The 20399-nt window shown below is 39.8% G+C and overlaps 1 protein-coding gene across 1 annotated transcript; it reads left to right on the plus strand.

Moving 5' to 3' along the window:
• Positions 1-984: 984 nt before the first annotated feature.
• bloc1s5 (biogenesis of lysosomal organelles complex-1, subunit 5, muted) lies at positions 985-17878 on the plus strand. Its single transcript, XM_048595739.1, has 4 exons — positions 985-993; positions 1788-1917; positions 8028-8086; positions 17183-17878. Exons 1-4 carry the CDS (start codon positions 985-987, stop codon positions 17354-17356), a joined length of 372 nt encoding a protein of 123 aa, XP_048451696.1. The 3' UTR covers positions 17357-17878.
• The last annotated feature ends 2521 nt before the right edge of the window (positions 17879-20399 follow it).

The raw sequence follows: 20399 nt of genomic DNA on the forward strand, positions 1-20399 counted from the left end.
GATGTTATCTATTTCTGGAGTTATGCATTGCAGGGTAAGCCACTTGGTTCATAATTGTTTAGATAAGTGAATTTCTGTAGCATTTTATCCTTTGTGTAATGGAGCAAAATTGATTTGAGCTGGTTCTCTCTTGGGCTTTGTATTATTTGGGGCATGAATGTAGAAGGGTTAATTAAGGAATTTTTGCATTAAGGCAGCTTTTTGTTTTCCTTATTCTGTCATGGGATGAGGGCATGCTGGAAGGGCTAACACTTGTTGTCCATCCCTAATTATCCTTGAACCAAGTAGCTCTCAAGACAATTTCAGATGACAAATCAGCCACATTACAGAGAGTCTAGAGTTGTATGTAGGCCAAACCAGGTAAGGGCAGCAGATATCCTCTCTAAAAGCCATTAGTGAACTAGATGAGTTTTTCCAGCAATCGAGATTCTTAACGGTCACCACGACTGAAATTGCTTTATATTACTTAATTGATATTACATTCTACCAGCTGGGATTTCAACCCGTGCCCCAAAAGTATTATGCTGGTGCCTCTGGATTACTAATTATGTGTAAAAACAGTTTGAACACAGTGATCAGCATAAGACAGGGAACACTGTCTTTGTTCCTTTTTAATTAGTAACCACTTAAATTTAACAAGTTGGGACTGTATCACAGAAACTTCACAGCTCCAATCCACTAGCCTTTGTGTTATTTAGTGTACTCAACCCTACAGACCGCATGTACCAGGTTCCAATTCAGGGCCCATGGTGATCTCAAATGGATAGTTGGAAGGATATCAACCCTGGTGAGATAGGGAAGTGTAAAGGCAGTTGTGGTTTGTGTTCCCAAATTATTCTCATACTTTCCTTTGGGAATTGTGTCAATGATGATATCTTTTGGATAGTTTTTCATACTTTGCAATGCTGTCAATGGTGGAACAGCCTTCCAGCAGTGGCCATTTGCACATATTCCTCCACTTCTTTTAAAAAAAACAACTTTGACATGGTACCAGTGAGTTATTTGGTGACCACGGTAGGAATGGTTTTTGGAAGCAATGGCATGGTATTTGGAGGAAAAGGAACAGTAACAAAAATATTATTTTCTGTCATCTTAATATTAATTTTGTATTTATCGTGGGTAAGAGCCTAAAACTGAGAACACTTAATCCTGAAATAGATTTCTTTTTCTAAATGAAAGCATGGGGAACAAATATTAAACATAGAATTGCAAAGCATATTGGGAGGCCATAATGCTTATACCAGCCCTCTGAAACAGTTAATTAATTAATTAAACTTACACCTTCCCCCCCCAACCTTTTCAGAATTCCTGTGTAATTTTTTGCTTTCAAGTATTTATCAAATGCTCTGACGTGTTCTACTATTGAATCGATATCACTGCCCATTCAGCACATGTAGTATAAATTCCTATCTGCATTTTTAAGAAGAAACAATTCCATCATGTTACTTCTGACTCGAGCCAGCCAACTTCCATCTGTGTTCTCAGGTTGCCCATCCTTCTGTCACTGGAATAACATTCACTGTCATTCGTGAAGAATGGCCACAATCTGTTTGATCATTTGTAAATGTGACATTGCTGTACCTTTCTTTTCATTTGTGAAACCTCATTTTTTTTTTAATCCTAATGGTTTTACTCAATATTCCTTTCTGATGGTGCTGTGAATTCCAATATCATTGTAGCTTATCTATATAATATTAACATCATGCAGAATATTGCTTGCTTTTTAGAACTGATAAAAATATGAAGTGTCAATGGCTGACACCTTTTTTTTTTATTTACCTTGAAAGGAGAAGCGTGGATTTCGAGAACAGAGAGGGTTGGCAGGTGTGAACAATCTGATCATCGAGCTCAATGACCAGGTCCTTCCTCAAACTCAGGAATCAATGAGCAGCAATATTCCAAGTGTTCTTGCTAAATGTGAGTTTACATATATATGTATTTTGTAACTTAAACATTGTTTCTAGAAAAACTAAGAATAGTTTCCAGAGACAGGAGGGCAAATATTTGACTTAATTGGGCAAAGAATTGTGGGTGGATGGAGGTATGCTTGCTGATGAAGGGATTTTTTTTTAATGCCGTAAGTTTTAATAGCCTGGAATGCATTACATGGTGGTGCGGTGGAAGCAGGTGGCACAATTAGCTTCACAAGGCAACTGAATACATTCTTATAAAAGAAAATTTTAAGGACTATCGGGAAAGAACACAAGGCATGGGATTATGAGGGGAAAGTATTTACTATGGGACTGATTTGACAGCTTTTAGAGAGCTGGCATGAGCTCACTGTGCTGATTGGTTTTTTCTAGTTTATGAATTATAGCTTCAGCACAGTGTTTTTGTAGGGCGAAGGAAGGGTCACCAGACCCGAAACATTAACTCTGTATTTTCCTTCACAGATGCTGCCAGACGTGCTGGGCTTTTCCAGCAACTTTGTTTTTGTTCCTGATTTACAGCATCCACAGTTCTTTCTGTTTTTGTGTTTGTAGGGGGAGGGGATGTAAGGGAGAAATTGTTGGACTTTGTGTTAGCTTCAATAATGAAAGTGTAATTCTAACATGGAAATTTCAGTGTTGATGTCATGCCAGGTACATAGGCAGTGCATCCCAACGACTGGCAGATCATGACAAACAGCATGTTCCCTTAGCTTTTCAGATTACTGACCATACTCAGTATGGTCAGAAACTCAGAATGTAATGTCAATTATTAGATGTGACTCTGCAATTAGATACTTGCTGAATAATCCCAAAATTGTGTTAAGCATTATGCAAACAACAAATTAGGAGCCCAATTGATAATCTATAATGTGGCTTACTTGTACTTGCTTGAAGCTACATATAGTCATATTCAGGCACCTGTACTCTGTAGGCAAAAAGAACGTGTCCCAGCATTATGCTTTTCTAATAATTTTCTTAAAAGCTCAGGAACAATATACATTTTCCAAGACAACATCTCAACCAATCAGCAGTTTTTCCTGAGCAGTAAATTGGTGCTCCCTTTAAAATTTGACATTGTTGTGTCAGTCAATATAAGTGCAAGATGAAAAGCTTCAACTGCATGTTTCATCTTGTTTCAATCAGGGACTTTTTTCCTTTTCTTTGTGGCTGATATTTAGCGTGAATTCTTTGCAAAACTTCAGGTCTAGGTGAGAGTCTGGAACACACATTCTTCTTAGCAACAATGTGTGTTTAGACACTGTTTTATAGTTCCCATCTGTGCTGGCCTTTTTCAAACGGCCTACAACTAAAAAGAGAAATCCTCCTTTACTGGCAAAGGCTAGTAGCCTCTGAATGTGTGGATGTGTGGACATGCTGTGATCCAGAACAAACCATAGTGTAACAAATGTTACTGTTAATATGCGTGGCTACTTTACAATCTTAAAGGGAACATGTAGTTCCCAACAAAGAAAAATAAAAGACAACATTGCTCAGAAATATGCAGAATGTTACCGGAGAATTTGTTCCGTGGACATTTTTCGAGTACTTCCATTCTACTGACAGACTGCAGTAAATTGGATCTGCAAACTTACGCTCGCAGGTGTGCTGAATGGCTCCACCAAATCTCCCTTGTGTTCAATAAGAATTGCCCCCTTCTTTCCCTATCCCCTCATCTCTACTTGAACATCTCTGTTGATGATGTGAATTGAAGAGAAATATATTCCACATTGGCTGACTGTTGGGAATGGACGACTCGGTGCTGTTATGCAGTCTCCAATCTTGAATTTTGTCAATAGGTTATGCCACCTGTCAAGATGGAGTCTCTGAGTTTGGGTGTTTTCCCAGGAGCAATGTGGACAGGGGTAGGCGTGTGTTGGCATGGATAGTTTGGTACCGCCAAAGAAGTAAAAATGGAGAGCAGATTTGATGGAGGTGTTCCAAGTCAAAGTGCGAAAAATAAGGCTGAAGCATTCGCAGCAATCTTCAATCAGAAGTGTTGAGTGGGTGATCCATCTTGGCCTCTTCACCATCTTCAGTGATCCCCAGCATCACAGAAACCAGTATTTAGCCAATTTGAATCACTTCACATGATATTAAGAAACTGTTGGAGGCACCGATGGTGCAAAGGCTATGGCCCTGACAACATTCCAGCAATAGTACTGAAGGCTTCTGTTCCCCTAGGCCCAGCTGTTCCAGTACAGTTACAACACACTGGCATCTACCCGACAATGTGGAAGATTGCCCAGCTATGTCCTGTATGCAAAAAGCAGGACAAATTCAACACGGCCAATTACTGCCCCATTGGTTTGCTCTGATTCATCAGTGAAGCGATGGAAGCTGTCGTCAACAGCACTATCAAGCAGCACCTTCTCAGCAATAACCTGTTCGGTGTTGTCTAGTTTGGGTTCCAGCAGAGCCACCCAGCTCCTGACCTCATTGCAGTCTTGGTCTAAACATGGACAAAAGAGCTGAATTCTGGAGGTGAGGTGAGAGTGACAGTACTTGACATCAAGGCCACATTTGATTTGAATGCGACGTTAAGAAGCCCTAACAAAACTGGAATCATCGGATATCAGGGGCCACACTCTCTATTTAGTTGGAGTCATACCTGATCTAGAGAGATGGTTATGGTTGTTGGAGGTCAGTCATCTCAGCTCCAGGACATCTCTGTAGGAGTTCCTCCAGCAGTTGAATTCTTAGGCTTGACCATCTTCAGCTGCTTCATCAGTGACCTTCCCTCCAATTAAAAAGTCAGAAGCAGGATGTTTGCTGATGATTGCTCAATATTCGGCACCACTTGTGAATCCTCAGATACACAAGCAGTCCATGTTCAAATTCAAAAAGATCTGGACGATAACCAGGCTTGGACTGACAAGTGGCAAGTAACATTCACTCCACACAAATGCCAAGCAATGACTATCTCCAATAAGACACTGCCCCTTGATATTCAATGGTGTTTCCATCACTGAATCCCTCCCTATCAATATCCTGGGGGTTACCATTGACCAGAAACTCAACTGGATTTGTCATGTGAACAGAGTGGCTACAAGAGCAGTTCAGAGGTTAGGAATAATGTGGCGAGTAACTCACCTCCTGAATCCCCAAAGCCTGTCCATCATCTACAAGGCACATGTCAGCAGTGTGATGGAATACTCCACACTTGCCTGGATATGTGCAGTTCCAACAATACTCAAGAAGCTTGACACCATCCAGGACAAAGCAGCCTGCTTGATTGGCGCTACATCCACTCCCGCCACCACCGATGCTCAGTAGCAGCAGTGTGTACTATCTACGAGATGCACTGCAGAAATTGACCAAAGATCCTTAGCCAACACCTTCCAAACTCACATTTCCATTTAGAAGGGCGAGAGCAGCAGATACATGGGAACACCACCACCTGCAAGTTTCTCTCCAAACCACTCATCATCCTGATTTAGAAATTGATCATCGTTCCTTCACTGTCACTGGGTCAGCCTCCTAGAATTCCCTCCCTAATAGCATTGTGGGTCAACCTATAGCGCAAGGATGTTTCATGAAGGCAGCTCACCACCACTTTCTCAAGGGCATCTAGGGGCATGCAGTAAATGCTGGCCAGCCAGCGTTGAGGAGTCTAAATGGAGTCGATGGGGAGAAACTGTTCCCAATGATGGAAGGTCAGGAGCAAGAAGACATAGGTTTAAGATGAGCAGCAATAAAAATATATAGTAATATGCATAGTATGTGATTAAGGTCTGGAATGTACTGCCTGAGAGTGTGGTGGAGACAGGTTCGATCATGGCTTTTGGAAGGGAATTAAATAAACTGAAGAGAAATGGTTTGCAGGCCTCCTGAACAAAGGTGGAGGAATCAGACCAGTTGGATTACTCTACGATGAGGCATGAGCTGATCTGCTTCTGTCTGTTATGAATGGGTCACAGCTGATACAACTTTCCTTTCTGTTCCAAGACTGGAGGGAGGGCTAAAGCAATAGACATTTGTAGTACGTGTTTGTAGCCCAGGGCTCTGTTTCTAAACAGTGTGTAATTGTCAGAAGAATGGGCTGTGATTAACTGGCACATAAATATTTCAACCTTTTTCAAAAAACATACTTTATTCATAAAAGTTGTAGATGTGAATTGTATGACCGCTCATGTTTTACATAATTTACCATACTGTTCCATTTATTTCAATGGTATGTGCCACCTTTCAGTGCCTCCTGCATGTACGATTGCAAGTTATATTTACAATATACATTCACATTTATTGGGAATGGGCAATAAATGCTGACCTAGCCAACAATATCTGCATTCCATAAACAAAGTTTTAAGAATTAGTCGATTTGAACCTTAAAAACCGAAAGAACTGCAGATGCTGTAAATCAGAAACAAAAACCAAAGTTGCTGGAAAAGGTCAGCACGTCTGGCAGCATCTGCAAAGAGGAATCAGTTAACATTTTGGGTCCAGTGAGGGAGGGTCACCTGTCCCGAAATGTTAACACTCATAGATGCTGCCTGACCTGCCCTGTCTGGTACATGCAATCTAAGGAATTTTGTATGGATTGCAGGCCCTTTTAGTATGAGGGCAGTGAGACAGAAAAACTGCAGATGCTGGAATCCATGGTAGACAAACAGGAGACTGGAAGAACACAGCAGGCCATGCAGCGTCAGTCAACATTTCGGGTATTACCCTTCTTCAGGACTGGATGTGGGGATCGGGGGAGCTGCAGATAAAGTGAGGCGGTGGGGGGAAGGGGTGGAAGCAGATTGGTGGTGATGGTGGTGATAGATGGACACTGGTGGTGATAAGCGGGTGCTGGTAGTCGGTATGACCTGGTTGGCCGATGGCAGGGATGAATTCAGTTGGTGGCTGGAAAGGAGGATCAGAAGGTGAAAGGGAAAGGAGGAGATGGGGCTAGGAAGGGAGCAAGGGAATGGGTGAGAAAGTTATTTGAAATTGGAGAACTCAAATGTTGAGTTCTCTGGGCTGTAGGGTGCCCAGGTGGAAAATAAGGTGTCGTTCAAATTTGCGTTCTGCGTTGTTGTGACACTGGAGGAGGCTAAGGATGGACATGTTGGAGGGGGAGTGGGACGGGGATTGGGTGGTGACCTGGAGGTTAGGTTGGCCGTTACGGGCCAGGCAGAGATGCTCGGTTTTGTAGCAACTGCTGCAAGCTTTATTGCATCCCTCAGTACATAGTCTTGGACTTTGGAATGTGTCACTCCGTCATGGAAAGCTCTTTACAGTGAATGAGCAAAGAGTTTTCTGCCAGACAAATAACCTGATTTAGAAAAGGGCTGCTTTCACCCCTGTACAATTGTAGCAACTGTTATAGAGCATGTGTTGATGCACATCAGTGTGCAAGATAATCACAATTATTACAATGCAGAAGAAGGCCCATTTAGCCTATAATGCCTGCATTAGCTCTTTAATCTGGTGCCAATCTCTTGCCTTTTTCCCATATCCCTGCATATCATTACTATCCAAACAAAAAATCCTATGTCCTCTTGACTGCCGCAATGAAACCCGCATCACCGCATTCCCGAGTGTATTCTAACAAACAACTTGCTGTGTGAAAAAGTTTTTTTTCTCACCTAATTCTTGCTATGTTTGCGCATCACTTTAAATCTATGCCCTGTCACTCTTTTCTATTATAAGCAGAAACAGCTTCACCCTATCTGCCCAGCCTAGCCTGCTCATGAGTTGAAACCCTCATTAAGACCTTCTCTCTCCAGGGAGAACAGTCCCAATTTATTAAATCGGTCCTTGTAGCTGAAGTTTTTCATACCTAGAGTCATTCTAGTAAAATGGTTCTGCACACACTCTCCAACAGATTCCCATCTTTCCTATAATGTGGTGTCCACAATTGTATGCAGTATTCCAGCTGAGATTTAACGGGTGTCTTGTACAAGTTCAACTATGTGCCTATGAGTAAAGCTGAGTACACTGACTTATTTACTGCTGTCTTCACCTGTCCTGCCAAGTTCCATGATCTGTTCACACAATCTTAAATTCTGTAGTTTTCAGTGGTTGATTTAGTTTGCTAATATAGATCTCACTCCTATTATTATCCTGAGTGCTCACTGTTCACAGGCTTTTGTGTTTGGGATTTCTTTTCAGTGGAAGCTGCAAAGCAAATTACCAACAGGATCCAGCAGAGAGAGCCAGAAGCAGATCAGGTTAGTTGTATTGTTTCATATATTCAAAAGCCAATCCTTTCCACATCCAAATGTTTTTCAGAATTATGATGTTGAACTCCATACATAGTTCGCAAGATGTATGTGCTTAATTTTCACAGTTACGTACTCTTCTTTTCCTTACTTATCGTAATTAAATTTGCATTCTGAATAAAACCCAGTGATTGTCTTCATGGTAGTGACCTGCCTGAATGTAGGTCTTCGGCTAATTTCTCCAGGATCTACAGCCTGTGCTTTTCTGTTCGGTTACTTGTAAGAGTTTCCCATTTTCAATTTCAGGAAGCAGTATGACAATAAATACAAAGAATATTGAGCTTCCTACAACCAGCTGATGAAGGAAGAGACCCAAAGTCCATGTTTAGTCTGTTTTAGACTTATACACACAAAGTAAGAATTACAAATAACCCTTTAACCCATGACCACTGTCAATAAGAGTCTCTTAATACTCTTTTGAAAGTACAATTATTTACTAAACAAATAAAATAAAGAACAATCCCTTAAACAAATACAAATAATAGGGCGGCGCTGTGGCTCAGTGGTTACCACTGCTGCCTCACGGCACCAGGGACTGAGGTTCGATTCCAGCCTCCGGCAATATCTGTGTGGAGTTTGCACGTTCTCCCCGTGTCTGCGTGGGTTTCCTCCCACAGTCCAAGGATATGCAGGTTAGGTGAATTGGCTATGCTAAATGCCCATAGGGATGAGTAGATTAGGTGGGTTGTAGGGGGATGAGCCTGGGTGGGATGCTTTGAGGTTCGATGTGGACTTGTTGGGCCGAAGGGCCTGTTTCCACGCTGTAGGGATTTTATGATGATGTAACAAAAAGAACAAAAGCTTTAATGGAGCATAGCCAACTAAATTTAATGGACTAGGTGTTCCCAGTGGCTGCCTTGATCCATCTGCAGATGTGCAGTTGCACCCATGACATCACATCAGTAAGTTTTTTTTTTTACAGTTCCTAAGTCTGCGGAACAGACACTGTGACCAGCTGGGAACTACAGCTCAGCCCTTGAGAATGCATTGGATTAGACAGTGTACTGGCAACAAATTCCCTACTGCAGTGCTACGTTTTGCACATACGCATTTAGTGCTCCATCTTAACAGTGGTGTTGGCATTAAATACAGGTTAAATTATAAAATCATTTCCAGGTTAAGGATGAGCTACAGACCATGTAGCACCCAACAGTTGTGGAAGTCCCTGAGTATACTGGTGGACAAGGCGTTGACTGGAATGTAGCTGCAAAAGAAAGTCAGGCAGTCAGACTCTTCTTTAATACTATTTTGAAAACCTACGAAAAAATTCATTGAATTAACTCATGAACAATCCCTTTTAAAGGAATACTTTACAAAACTGCAGTGGAAGCTTTTCAAATTAATATGACATGTTGATGGTAGGTGATGCATTACCTCCAGTTATTCTAGATGGGCAAGGTATCTCATGTTCTGAAAAAGAGCCATATAGGACTTGAAACAATAACTGCTTCTCTCTCCACTGATACTACCAGACGTACTCAGCTTTCAAGCATTTTCTGTTTTTGTTTAAGGTATCTCAAAAGTTTGAATACCAGGTGAAGCTAGCTGTTTCACATTGCTACTATGCAGTAACAGCACAAATGAAACTCAACACTATCAAAAAGACATCCTGCCTGTCACACAAACTACTGATGTGGTATATGAATTTCTGTTGTTAGTGTGATGCCAGGTATCTAGTGCTTGTATTTCAAAGACTGATCGATCAAATCAAACAACATTTCCTTCCTGCCATTTGCAATAATCAAGATACCGCCAGTACCCAACCAGTGTGGACTTGGACACTGTGCTGGAGTTTTATCAACATTGGATGTAATTCTCCAATTGGGCTGTATAATCTGATTGTGAGGAATTACACTATCAACCAACTTAAGATTGTCAGTTGGGCTCGCATTGTGTGCAGTTGCATCTACTAAATGCTGTATATACTTGTACACACGGCGTAACAAAACCTGGCAGCCAACTATCAGTCAGCTTAGTCAATTAAACAAACTAATGGGGTTAAAGGCAGATAACTTGCCTCGCCCTGACGGCTTGCATCCTAGGATCCTTAAAAAAAAAAAGTAGCTGCAGAGATAGTGGATGCATTGGTTATAATTTTCTAAAAATCTTTGGATTCTGGAGAAGTATCCGAGGATTGGAAAACTGCTAATGTGACCTTCTGATTCAAAAATGGAAGGAGGCAAAAATCATGCAACTACAGACTAATTAGCATGACATCTATTGTTGAAAAAGTATTGGAATCATTTATTAAAAAATTAATAACAGAATAGTTGGAAAATCATAATCTAATCAGCATCAGCATGGCCTCATGAATGGGAAATCACACCTGACTAATTCATTATTTTGAGGAAGTCTCAACCAGAGTGGTACCAGTAGATGTATTAAATTTGTATTTCCAGAAGGCATTCAACAAGGTACAGCTGAAAAATTTAAATCATAGGCTAGGAGCCTGTAGTGTCAGAGGTAGCATATTGGTGTGGGTAGGGAATTGGCTAATGGACAGAAAACAGCAGCTTGGGGTTAAATGGTTCTTTTTCAGGATGGCGACTGCAACCAGTAGGGGGTTCCACAGGAATCAGTGCTGGGACCGCAATGGTTTAGAATATACGTTAATGATTTGGAGGAGGGAAATTACTGTACTGTAGCTAAATTTGCAGAGATGTCACTGAAATGGGTGGAAAGACAGGCTGTGAGAGGGATTCACGAGTTAAGAAATGTTGATATGTTAAATAAGTAGGAGAAGTTGGCAAATGGAGTATGACGTGAGAAAATGTGAAATTGTACATTTTGGAAGTGAGAACAAAAGAACAGAGTATTATTTAAATTCAGAAAAACTGCAGAAAGCTGCAACACAAAACAACTTCGTGCTACATGTGTATTAAACACAAAGTTGGCACACAGGTGCAGCATGTAGTCAGGAGAGCTAATGAAATGTTGACCCTTATTTCAGTGAGATTAAAGGATAAGAGTAGGGAATTCTTGCTGCAACTCTACAAGGTGCTAGTGAGACCACATCTGGAGTGCTAAGAGCAGTTTTGGTCCCCTTATTTAAGGAAAGATATCACTTCATCGGGGAAAGTTCAGATAGGATGATTCCCAGTATGGAGGGATTGCCTTATAAGAAAAGGCTAAACCATTTGGAATTCTACTCATTGGAATTTAGAAGAATGAGAGGTGATTTCATTGAAACATGTAGACTTCTTAAGGGGCTTTACAGGGTTAATGGTGTGAGGATGATTTCCCTCATGGGAGAGTCTCGGACCAGAAGGTAGGGTCTCAGAATAAAGGAGTGCCAATTTAAGAGGTGAGGAGGAATTTGTTCTCTGAGTTGAATCTTTTGTGCCAGGAAAATCATGTCTCTCAAACTTGATTGGTGGTAGAACAGTAGACTTTGTTTATTTGGATTTTAGTAAAGCCTTTGACAAGGTTCTGCAAGGTAGACTAATTAGTAAAGTTGGGTCACGTGGAATTCAGAGTGACAACTGGATACATATTTGGCTTAACGGCCGGAGACGGAGAGATGGCGAAGTGTACTTTTTGGATTGAAGGCCTGTGACCAGCTGTGTTCTGGGTCCTCTTTCGTTTGTCATTTATACAAATGATTTTGATGAGAATATAGAAGGTATGGTTAATAAGTTTGTGGATGATATCAAAATTGGTACTGTAGTAGAACGTGAAGAAAGTTTTCTAAAATTACGGTGGGATCTTGATCAAATGGGTCAATGGGCTGAAAAATGGCAGATGGAGTTCAATTTGGATAAATGCAAGAAATACAATTAATATACAGGACTCATACAATTAAGGGTAGGGCCTGGGTGGTATTGTAGAACAGAGGGACCTGGGTTGCTGGTACATAATTCTTTGATGTTTGTGTCGCATATAGATAGGGTGGTTAAAAAAAGAGTTTGGCATGCTTGCCTTCATTGCTCAGTCCTTTGAGTATAGGCATTGGGAAGTCATGATGAGGTTGTACAGAACATTGGTGAGTCCTATTCTAGAATACTGTGGCCAGTTCTGTGCTCAGTTATAGGAAAGATATTATCAAGCTGGAGAGTGTTCAGAAAGGATTTACCAGGATGTTGCCAGGTATGGAAGGTTTCAGTTAGAACAAAGGCTGGATAGGCTGGGACTTTTTTCTACTGGTGTGCAGGAGGTTGAGAGGCGACCTGATGGAAGGTTATAAAATAATGAGAGGTATAGATAGAGTTAATGGTAGTTGTCTTTTCCTTAAGATGGAGGATTTCAAGACCGGGGGCACATTTTTAAGGTGAGAGAAGAGATATTTAAAAAAGACATGAGGCAAATTTTTTACATAGGGTGGTTCATGTGTGGAATGAACTTCCTGAGGAAATGGTGGATGCATGTACAATTACAATGTTTAAAAGACATTTGGATAAGTACATGATTAGGAAAGGTTTGGAGAGAGATGTGCCAGGAGCAGGCAGGTGGGAATAATTTAGTTTGGAATTATGTTCGGTATGGACTGGTTGGACCGAAGGGTCTGTTTCCGTGTTATATGACTTTGAGTCTATTACTGCTTGCCACAGAGAGCACAGAACTTGCCAATCAATCAGTACTCTCCACTCAGATAGTATGGTTTTCCGTTTCATTGGTTTTCTTGCGAATTATCCTAAGCAGTGAAAACTGAGAAGCTTTAAGCAAATGTCTTTATTTTTTCAGCAAAAAAGTCAATGTATACAATTAACGAGGTGGTTTCCCCTTTGACATCCACGTGTACTTTTTAAAAAATCATGATTTCCCTTCCCAATGGATTCTCAACCTGTAAGTAGCCATTATCTCTTGAGGTTCTAATTCTTCTGCTCTCGCCACCAAAACCTCTCATTTCACCTTTGGCCATGGCTCACGGATCTGACCACAGCACATTTTTCAGGGCCTCTGATGACTTGCGAGCAGGAGTCATTCTTGGCTGAAGTCTTGACTGAAGCCAGCAGGTTTTCTGTATACTGGAATAGATTCTAGAACAGTTATTGAATGCAATGTTAGTATTTCTTGGAATGAATCTCCCCTGCTGCTCCAGAAAGGCCCGAATAGGCTCGCAGTGGGCAAAGTGAATTACTGGGCGGCTGAGCACTCAGCCAAGTCATAGACCTTGCAAGCTTGCTCTAAAGACCACATTTCCCATTTTCTATTGGTTATATGGAAGAAACCTGGAAGGAATGAACCAGTACTGAGGTCTCCTGAGCCACCGCCACCATTTTATATTATCCAGTTTGAACAGCATTAGTGTGGTACAAATGGAGCATCATCCTCTGAAGCAATTGTTCATACACCAAGAATCACATTGCTATGATGGAATTTTGATATATGGGCAAACCAATTTCCGTTGCAAGAAGACTTGGTTTATTTACTCATGTGGAACAATCTCACAGCAAGAATGATTTTAAACAGTCAGCATGACTGAGGCAAATCAAAATTTATCATTCTTCCTGCTCCAAAGAGCATATACTGGGAATCCAATCGATCTGCTGAAGGAATAGCCAAGGAAATGAAGTAAATTAGAGTCATGTAATTTCTCAAAGCAGCTTACATTGCACTTAGTGCAGAATTAATCACTCAGCCCAGCTGGTCTATGCTTCTGTTAAGGCTGCACTCAGGCTCCTCCTACCCCAACGTCGTTTAACCTCATCAGTGTACCCTTCGAAACCTTCTTTCCTCATCACCAAACAAGGCATTTAGCTGAAGGGCAATTAAGTTGAGAAACAAATGGTGTCTTTTCCACCAACATCCACATTCCATGAAAAAATAAAACAAATTACTGAGAATGTCACTAACACTTTGTATTGTCAGTATCACTACTTGATTTTGTTCAGTGCCATCTCTAATTAGGCCAAATCCTTTTCTCTAATGGACATGTGGTGAAAAGATTAATGAACTGTGTATCTCACGCACGCCATTAGCAAGTGATTTTCAAACTTGAGCATTTGCTGATTGTTTTTAAAAGTAAATCAGTTTTTGCTAATTTTGAAGTTTTTTTTGTATGTAAAACTTATGCGCTTTCTTTGAGAGTGGTTTAAATATATCTTGGAGAAAGGCTTCAGGTGGGGAGAGGCTTTTGAGGAAGAGAGGGCTTTAAGTTGAAAGCAGTTCACAGCATGTGCAAGATATTCAGAATACAAGACAGTACAATGGATCAGGAGATATTGGTATTTTGATTTGGCACATTGCTTGTAGTGCCAGTGTCCAAACTTATTTGTATTCTGCTCTGCTATATATACTGGCTAACATAATCTTATATACATATTACTAAATGCACTTGAGGGACATAGGCATTGTTGCCTGGTCCAGCATTTATTGCCCATCCCTACTTGCCATTGAAAAGGTGATGGTGATCTGCCTTCTTGAACTGCTACAGCCAAGTGCTGTAGGTAAACCCACAATGCCATTAGGGAGGGAATACCAGGATTTTGACCCAACTGGTATTCAAAATACAAGTAGGGTACTAACTTTGTCTTCCATTTATATGGAGAAGACATAGACCCATAAATATGCTTAAAATGTTACAGTTTAATAGTTAAATATTTGCAGTAACAGTAAACTTGGTATAATTTTTTTTTGATGTCCAATATAATCATACCATGAAGGAATAAACACATTGCTCACCAAAGAGCAGAGAGGATTTAGGGGGAAACTGGTTTTGTTACAGTAAATATGGGAAAACTGTTTCTTGCCAGTTTTCACCAGTTTTTCTCTATGATTTTGTAACGTTTTGAGTAGATTTCCTAAATTCTGGCATATAGCTTGGGAAAAGAGTTTCTTGTTGATGACAAATGTAGATGGTGGGCTTTATTGTGCAAAGGAGAGACGCAAATACCTTGGTATTGTTAGTTTTATGCACAAGTCCAATTAACTTTTCAACTTTTTTAGAATCCTGATCTTTGCTGTTGAAGATTTTAGTTAACATAATTTTAAGATACATTATTTATGGAGGTTTTTCCCAATTTTACATGATTGGCAACTTGCATTAAGTACACAGATTTCACTCTCACCAAGCACTTAGCATTAGCAGCAATTGTGGGTGACCCTGCTATTTTGCCTTGACCCTTGATTCATTGGAGCCTGAGTGACCACCCGTGTTTAACTTGATTGCATTGGCTTCTGGAAAATTGCATTGAGAGATGGCAAATAAAAAGAAAAGAACTGCAGAAGCCAGAAATCTGAAACGAAAACAGAACACTTACCAAGTCAGTCAGCCTCTGTGGAGAATAAAGGAGTTAATGTTTCAACACTGTAATTACTAGAAATCAGAAATTGCTGAAAATGTATCGCAAGTCTGTCAGCTTCTACAAGAAAAGATATGTTACAATTTAGATATGTTCACTTAAACAGGCCTGCCATATCTTTTGGATGCAAATGGTGAGTGGCCTATGCAATCACACAAATTTCTGTTTTTGTATAGTCAATAGTCCACTCCTGAGATGGCAGAAACTGACCTAAATGAATGTGGTTTACTGTGAAAACTTGAAACTAATAATTCACCATTAGAATGCCTTATTGTGAGGAAGGAAGATGTTCCTTGTACGTTTTCTTCACCGTGCCCGAGGGGTGTGCATCAACTCTTTCTGGCATATTGTGTTCTTATTTTAGCTGAAGAATATTGATTGACTCATCAACCACTGAAATCAAAGACAATGTTCAGTCTAGTTCATAATGGGCATGGCTTTATCTGGAAAAATGTGCCTCAAAGTATGCCTCGCTTTGCATAACCTATCTAGAAAATAAAGTTCCTCAGGCTGGCTTGGTCCATTTAGTTATGCAAGTACCATGTATGATTTTTGTCTTCTATATAAAATTTCCATTCTTATTTTCAAATCCCTGAGTCTGGCTGTGTTTTCAGTTGCCTGGACCCTGAACCCTGGAATTGCCTCCCTAAACCTCTCAGCCTTTCTACTTTGCTTTCCTCTTTTGGTCATCTAACCTAATACTTGTGTGTCTCGGTGTCATATTTTGTTTCATTTCTTCCATGCAGCATCTTGAGATGTTCCTTTACTTTCAAGATGTTTTATAAATGTAAGTTGTTTTGTTGATTTTGAATGAGTTACTAATCACTTACACCACATCACGGTGGAATTTAACCCTCAGTGCTTCTGACAAATAAACAGTTGTGTAGCAGATGGAAACTAGAACATTTACAGAGAATTAGTTCAGAAAAATAAGCACGGTGAGAAATAGAAAAGACATGTATAGGAAGGAGGAAAACTGAATTATAGAGGCAACCCTTTACAGACCAATTAAAACAGGGTTTTTGTGAAAAGTAGCATTAACAGTTCAGGTTATGTTTCACTGATCCTGTAGTTTTTAAGTTGAACTTATTTAACCTTTTGAAGCAACGTTGCTTTTAACAGCTGTGTTTCTGAATTGACAGGAAGGCAGACAGAAGGAAAGAGTTGCATATACATACATGCCTTTTACATCCTGAGGATGTCCCAAAGCATTTCACAGCCAATGAATTAGTTTGAAGTGTAATGACTGTTGTCAAAATAGCACACTTAACTGCATTTTTGGAAAATTAATATGACAGTGTATTTTACAGAGAGTTTTCTTGATCCAATACTGTAATTTCCTGCAAAGTTACAGCAGTACAAGGAACTGCTAGGAAATTGACTTTAATTTTCTGTGGTGTTCTCATTGACAGTTGTTAACTTCTGAGCTAAAATCACGGGTACTCGTTGAGTTGCACAGAATGAACTAAGTTGCAGAGGTCAGTTTAAAATCTGAACTGTCTGTATTTTTGCAAAGTGCAGATAAAATAATTATTTTCAATGGTATTAGACTTCATAGAGCTCTCAGGCTTTGGGAGTGAGATTTATTTCGTAGAAGACTCTTAAACCAACTGCTGTGTTAATGATTGCTACAAAGTAGGTTTTACATAAACAGATCAAGGGCCAATATTAAGGGGCTAATTTTGTTCCCTGAATGAAGAATGGGTAAAAAGAATGTGTTTGTAAAAGTTGCTGGCCTGTATCTTTAGAAAGGCTGAGATGTTTACATCTGGTCAAAAACACATTTTCTTCTTGTTGTTTACAGAAAGATCGGCTGCAAGCCAACAGAGAAAGGCGCAAGGCTGAATGGGAAGCCTTTGTAATTGAACAGCGCCGCAAAAGTGCAGAGGTGGAGGAGGAACATGCGAAAACAGTGGAATGGTTGAAAGAACAATATGTGAGAATGGAAGAGGACCTGGCAAAGTTCAGGACTTTCTGACTTCACTACACAGTTATTGGCCTGTGCCCTTTGCTGACCAAGGCTGTTGAGTGTGATCATGGCAGTCAATATCTTTTAAACCTACCTGTGTGTCAGGGTGTGTAAAGAAATATAACACTTAAAATAATGTCATCCTTCAAATAGTCTGGATTTTGATGTCTGCATTGCCGATTCAAAAACGTTCTTTGATTCTGCCAACAGAAGAGATTATATAGAATTTTCCATCAAGATACATCTGATTTTAAATATTTACAAATTATCTGAGTGAGAAATGATAACATTTCTGTAAAAGCCTTATCACCAACATCCTGAAGGGTTTTGTAATTATTTTTAAAATGCAGTCACTGTTAACATGTACATAGCTTGGGATTAATATTTAATTTCTAATTGCAATAAGATTTTTCAATACTTTAGAGTCTGTTGAATGTCTAAATGTTCTGTTGAATTAAAAATTGAAACTTTACATGATCCTTATTTCCAAGACATGAGAATGTAAGTGAAATAAAGTGCTTACAAAAGGAATTGCCTGTGTGAATTTATGATTTATTGTCAAGCCGCATTCTTGGCAGCGTGATGAAATTGTGATTAAAGTGTTGGAGCAGATGGAATAAATATTTTAGATTAGTTTTGATAACACTGAGCCAAAGCCAAGTTTTTCATCTACCACAGTGTTTTGACAGCCTCATCAATCACCTGCTGGTACCCAGAGTAAAAACACTACCAGCACACAGTCACTTGGAGTGTTAGAAGCCCACTATTATGTAACTTGAGATAAAAGCAAAAGGTTTGGGGTTATTTAACTTTATTGTAGTGTCAATGGGGGGTGGAGGGAAATGAGAATCCTTATTCTCTTGTTGAGCTTAAAGAGCTCCGCTAGAAACTTTAACATCAAGTTTCACTTTCCTATCTATGTCAAAGTACATGACTAAGATAATTAGGTCATGTTTTTATACCAAAAGTTAAAAAAAAATCTGATAACAGCAAGGCTGAAATGCTGAAACCCTGACACTAGGTAAGTTCTTTCAGACTTTCTTTTCAACTTACTCCGTACTTCTAAAATATTATGAAAAATATCTAGTGGTAGCCCTTTTGAGTGTAATTCTTTCAGTCACACACCCATCCAACTGGTTGGGAAGATTCCTGGGGTGATATTTCTTCATTGCTGCAGAGGGATTCAACAAAAGAGAGTTAACATTGTGTTAATTTAATTATTTCCCAAGTGTGAAAATTGAGCTACTGTAACCTAGATGTGGAGATGGCCTTGAATGATTGACAACTCTGACCCAGATGTGATATTTGCATCTGATTGACCAAGTCCAGGATTTTGTGTCCTATCAAAAAGATGTTGACATTGAATCTATAGCTTAGGTGATTTCCAGACATTCCTCACTCAATTGGTTTGTGTCTCTGCTTGTAAAAACTAAGATCCTTTGAAATAACTTTTAAAGGATGTGCTTGAAATGTAAACTCAACGAGAACTGTTATTTTGACTTTTTTTCACTTGTGATGAAGTATCACATGCTCAGAGCAAACCAATGTGTGTTAACCAGCTATTAGAATAAGCTGCTTAATTTGTATTTGAGTTCCTGTGCTTGTAAATAAAATATAAAGTATATAGACATTCACAATGTAACATTCTACTCTGTCAGTGTTTTGTGAAACCTTGAAGCATTTATACGTGTTCAATCATTTTCTCTCACCACAAGGCTTATGCCGTTAGCCCATTTTACACCAAAGTTTTTCTGTATTATGGTTTTTTTTGCTTAAACTAGTATTTCCATTACATGAAAATCAGTGCTGATATTGCCTGGCTTTGTACTTTTTCAAATTGCAGCATCACAACATATCAAAATATTCTGCTTGCTTCAAAAACATGCCCTAGTTGACATGTGATGCAATTGACTTGGATTGATTGGCAGAAGTACTTCTTTGATGTTAAGCTACTTTCCTAATAAGATCTAGTTCCCCAGTAGTAAGTGCAAATTCCTAGAGCAGCATTAAGTTTGATTTCTTTTTCCAGAATAGATCTCTACATTGGTATCATAATATTTATAATACTTTTTGCTTTCAATTATCAATTAACATTTAACACTTTACCTACAAACAAGTTGTATCAGAGTTCTTATTGTGTACATTAATGTAATCTAGTTAATAGCAGCCCACATTGATTTATTTTCATTGGCTACTGAAATTAAAGGACTGCAAGACTTGACTGCTGCTCTTTGGTGAAGGAAAATTCTTTTAGTCTCACTGGACCATAATTATTGTCTCTTGTTAGAGAAAGAGAGACATGACTGTCACCACACCTCAGGCAAGGGAAAAGATTGAGGAGAGTCCCCTTCATGGAAACCCCAGCCAGTGCAGGAATTGAACCCATGCCATTGGTACCACTCTGCTGTCCAGCTAACTGAGCTAACCAAGCCCATTTTTTTTGTAATGTCCCTGCGGCAAACTGTGTTTATTTTCTGTGAGACTGGATTTTATTCAGGGTGGGGTGACCACATCCTACACGTTATTTCAAGTCCATGCATTTTTGAATGCAGTGGAAGATAAGAAAGGAAAGGGGCCTGAGTGGAGAGCAGCTGCAATTTAGGATAGTGAAACATAGAAGCTGACTTGTCTCCAGTTACTGAAGCCGAGGATATCCAGCAGCTTAGATTGTGAACCAAATAAATTGTGCAGCTTTCCATGTAGGGACAGCAGTCTTATAAACCAGTGGTGGATTACATGGACTTATTTTAGAGCTTTACCTATGCCTTGTGTTTTCTCTGGCAGTGTTGTCAGTCACAATTAGTGGTCTGATTAGCAAAATAGCCACTGTATTTGGAACATTACAGCACCGCAGAATTGTTACAGTGCAGGTATCCCATCACCAAGTCACCCTTTATTTACACATTCATATTACATGATGCTGACCCAGCTAGCTCAGAGCCAGCTCTAGAATAAACAGAACCTCTGACAGTCCTGTTTATATCGGTCAGCCAGGGTTCCTTGATTGGACCAGGTTAACAGCCCCAATCAGGGAGCTCGTATTCTATGGACC

This window comes from Rhincodon typus, chromosome 4 (assembly GCF_021869965.1).
Source record: "Rhincodon typus isolate 14 chromosome 4, sRhiTyp1.1, whole genome shotgun sequence".
NCBI lineage: Eukaryota > Metazoa > Chordata > Chondrichthyes > Orectolobiformes > Rhincodontidae > Rhincodon > Rhincodon typus.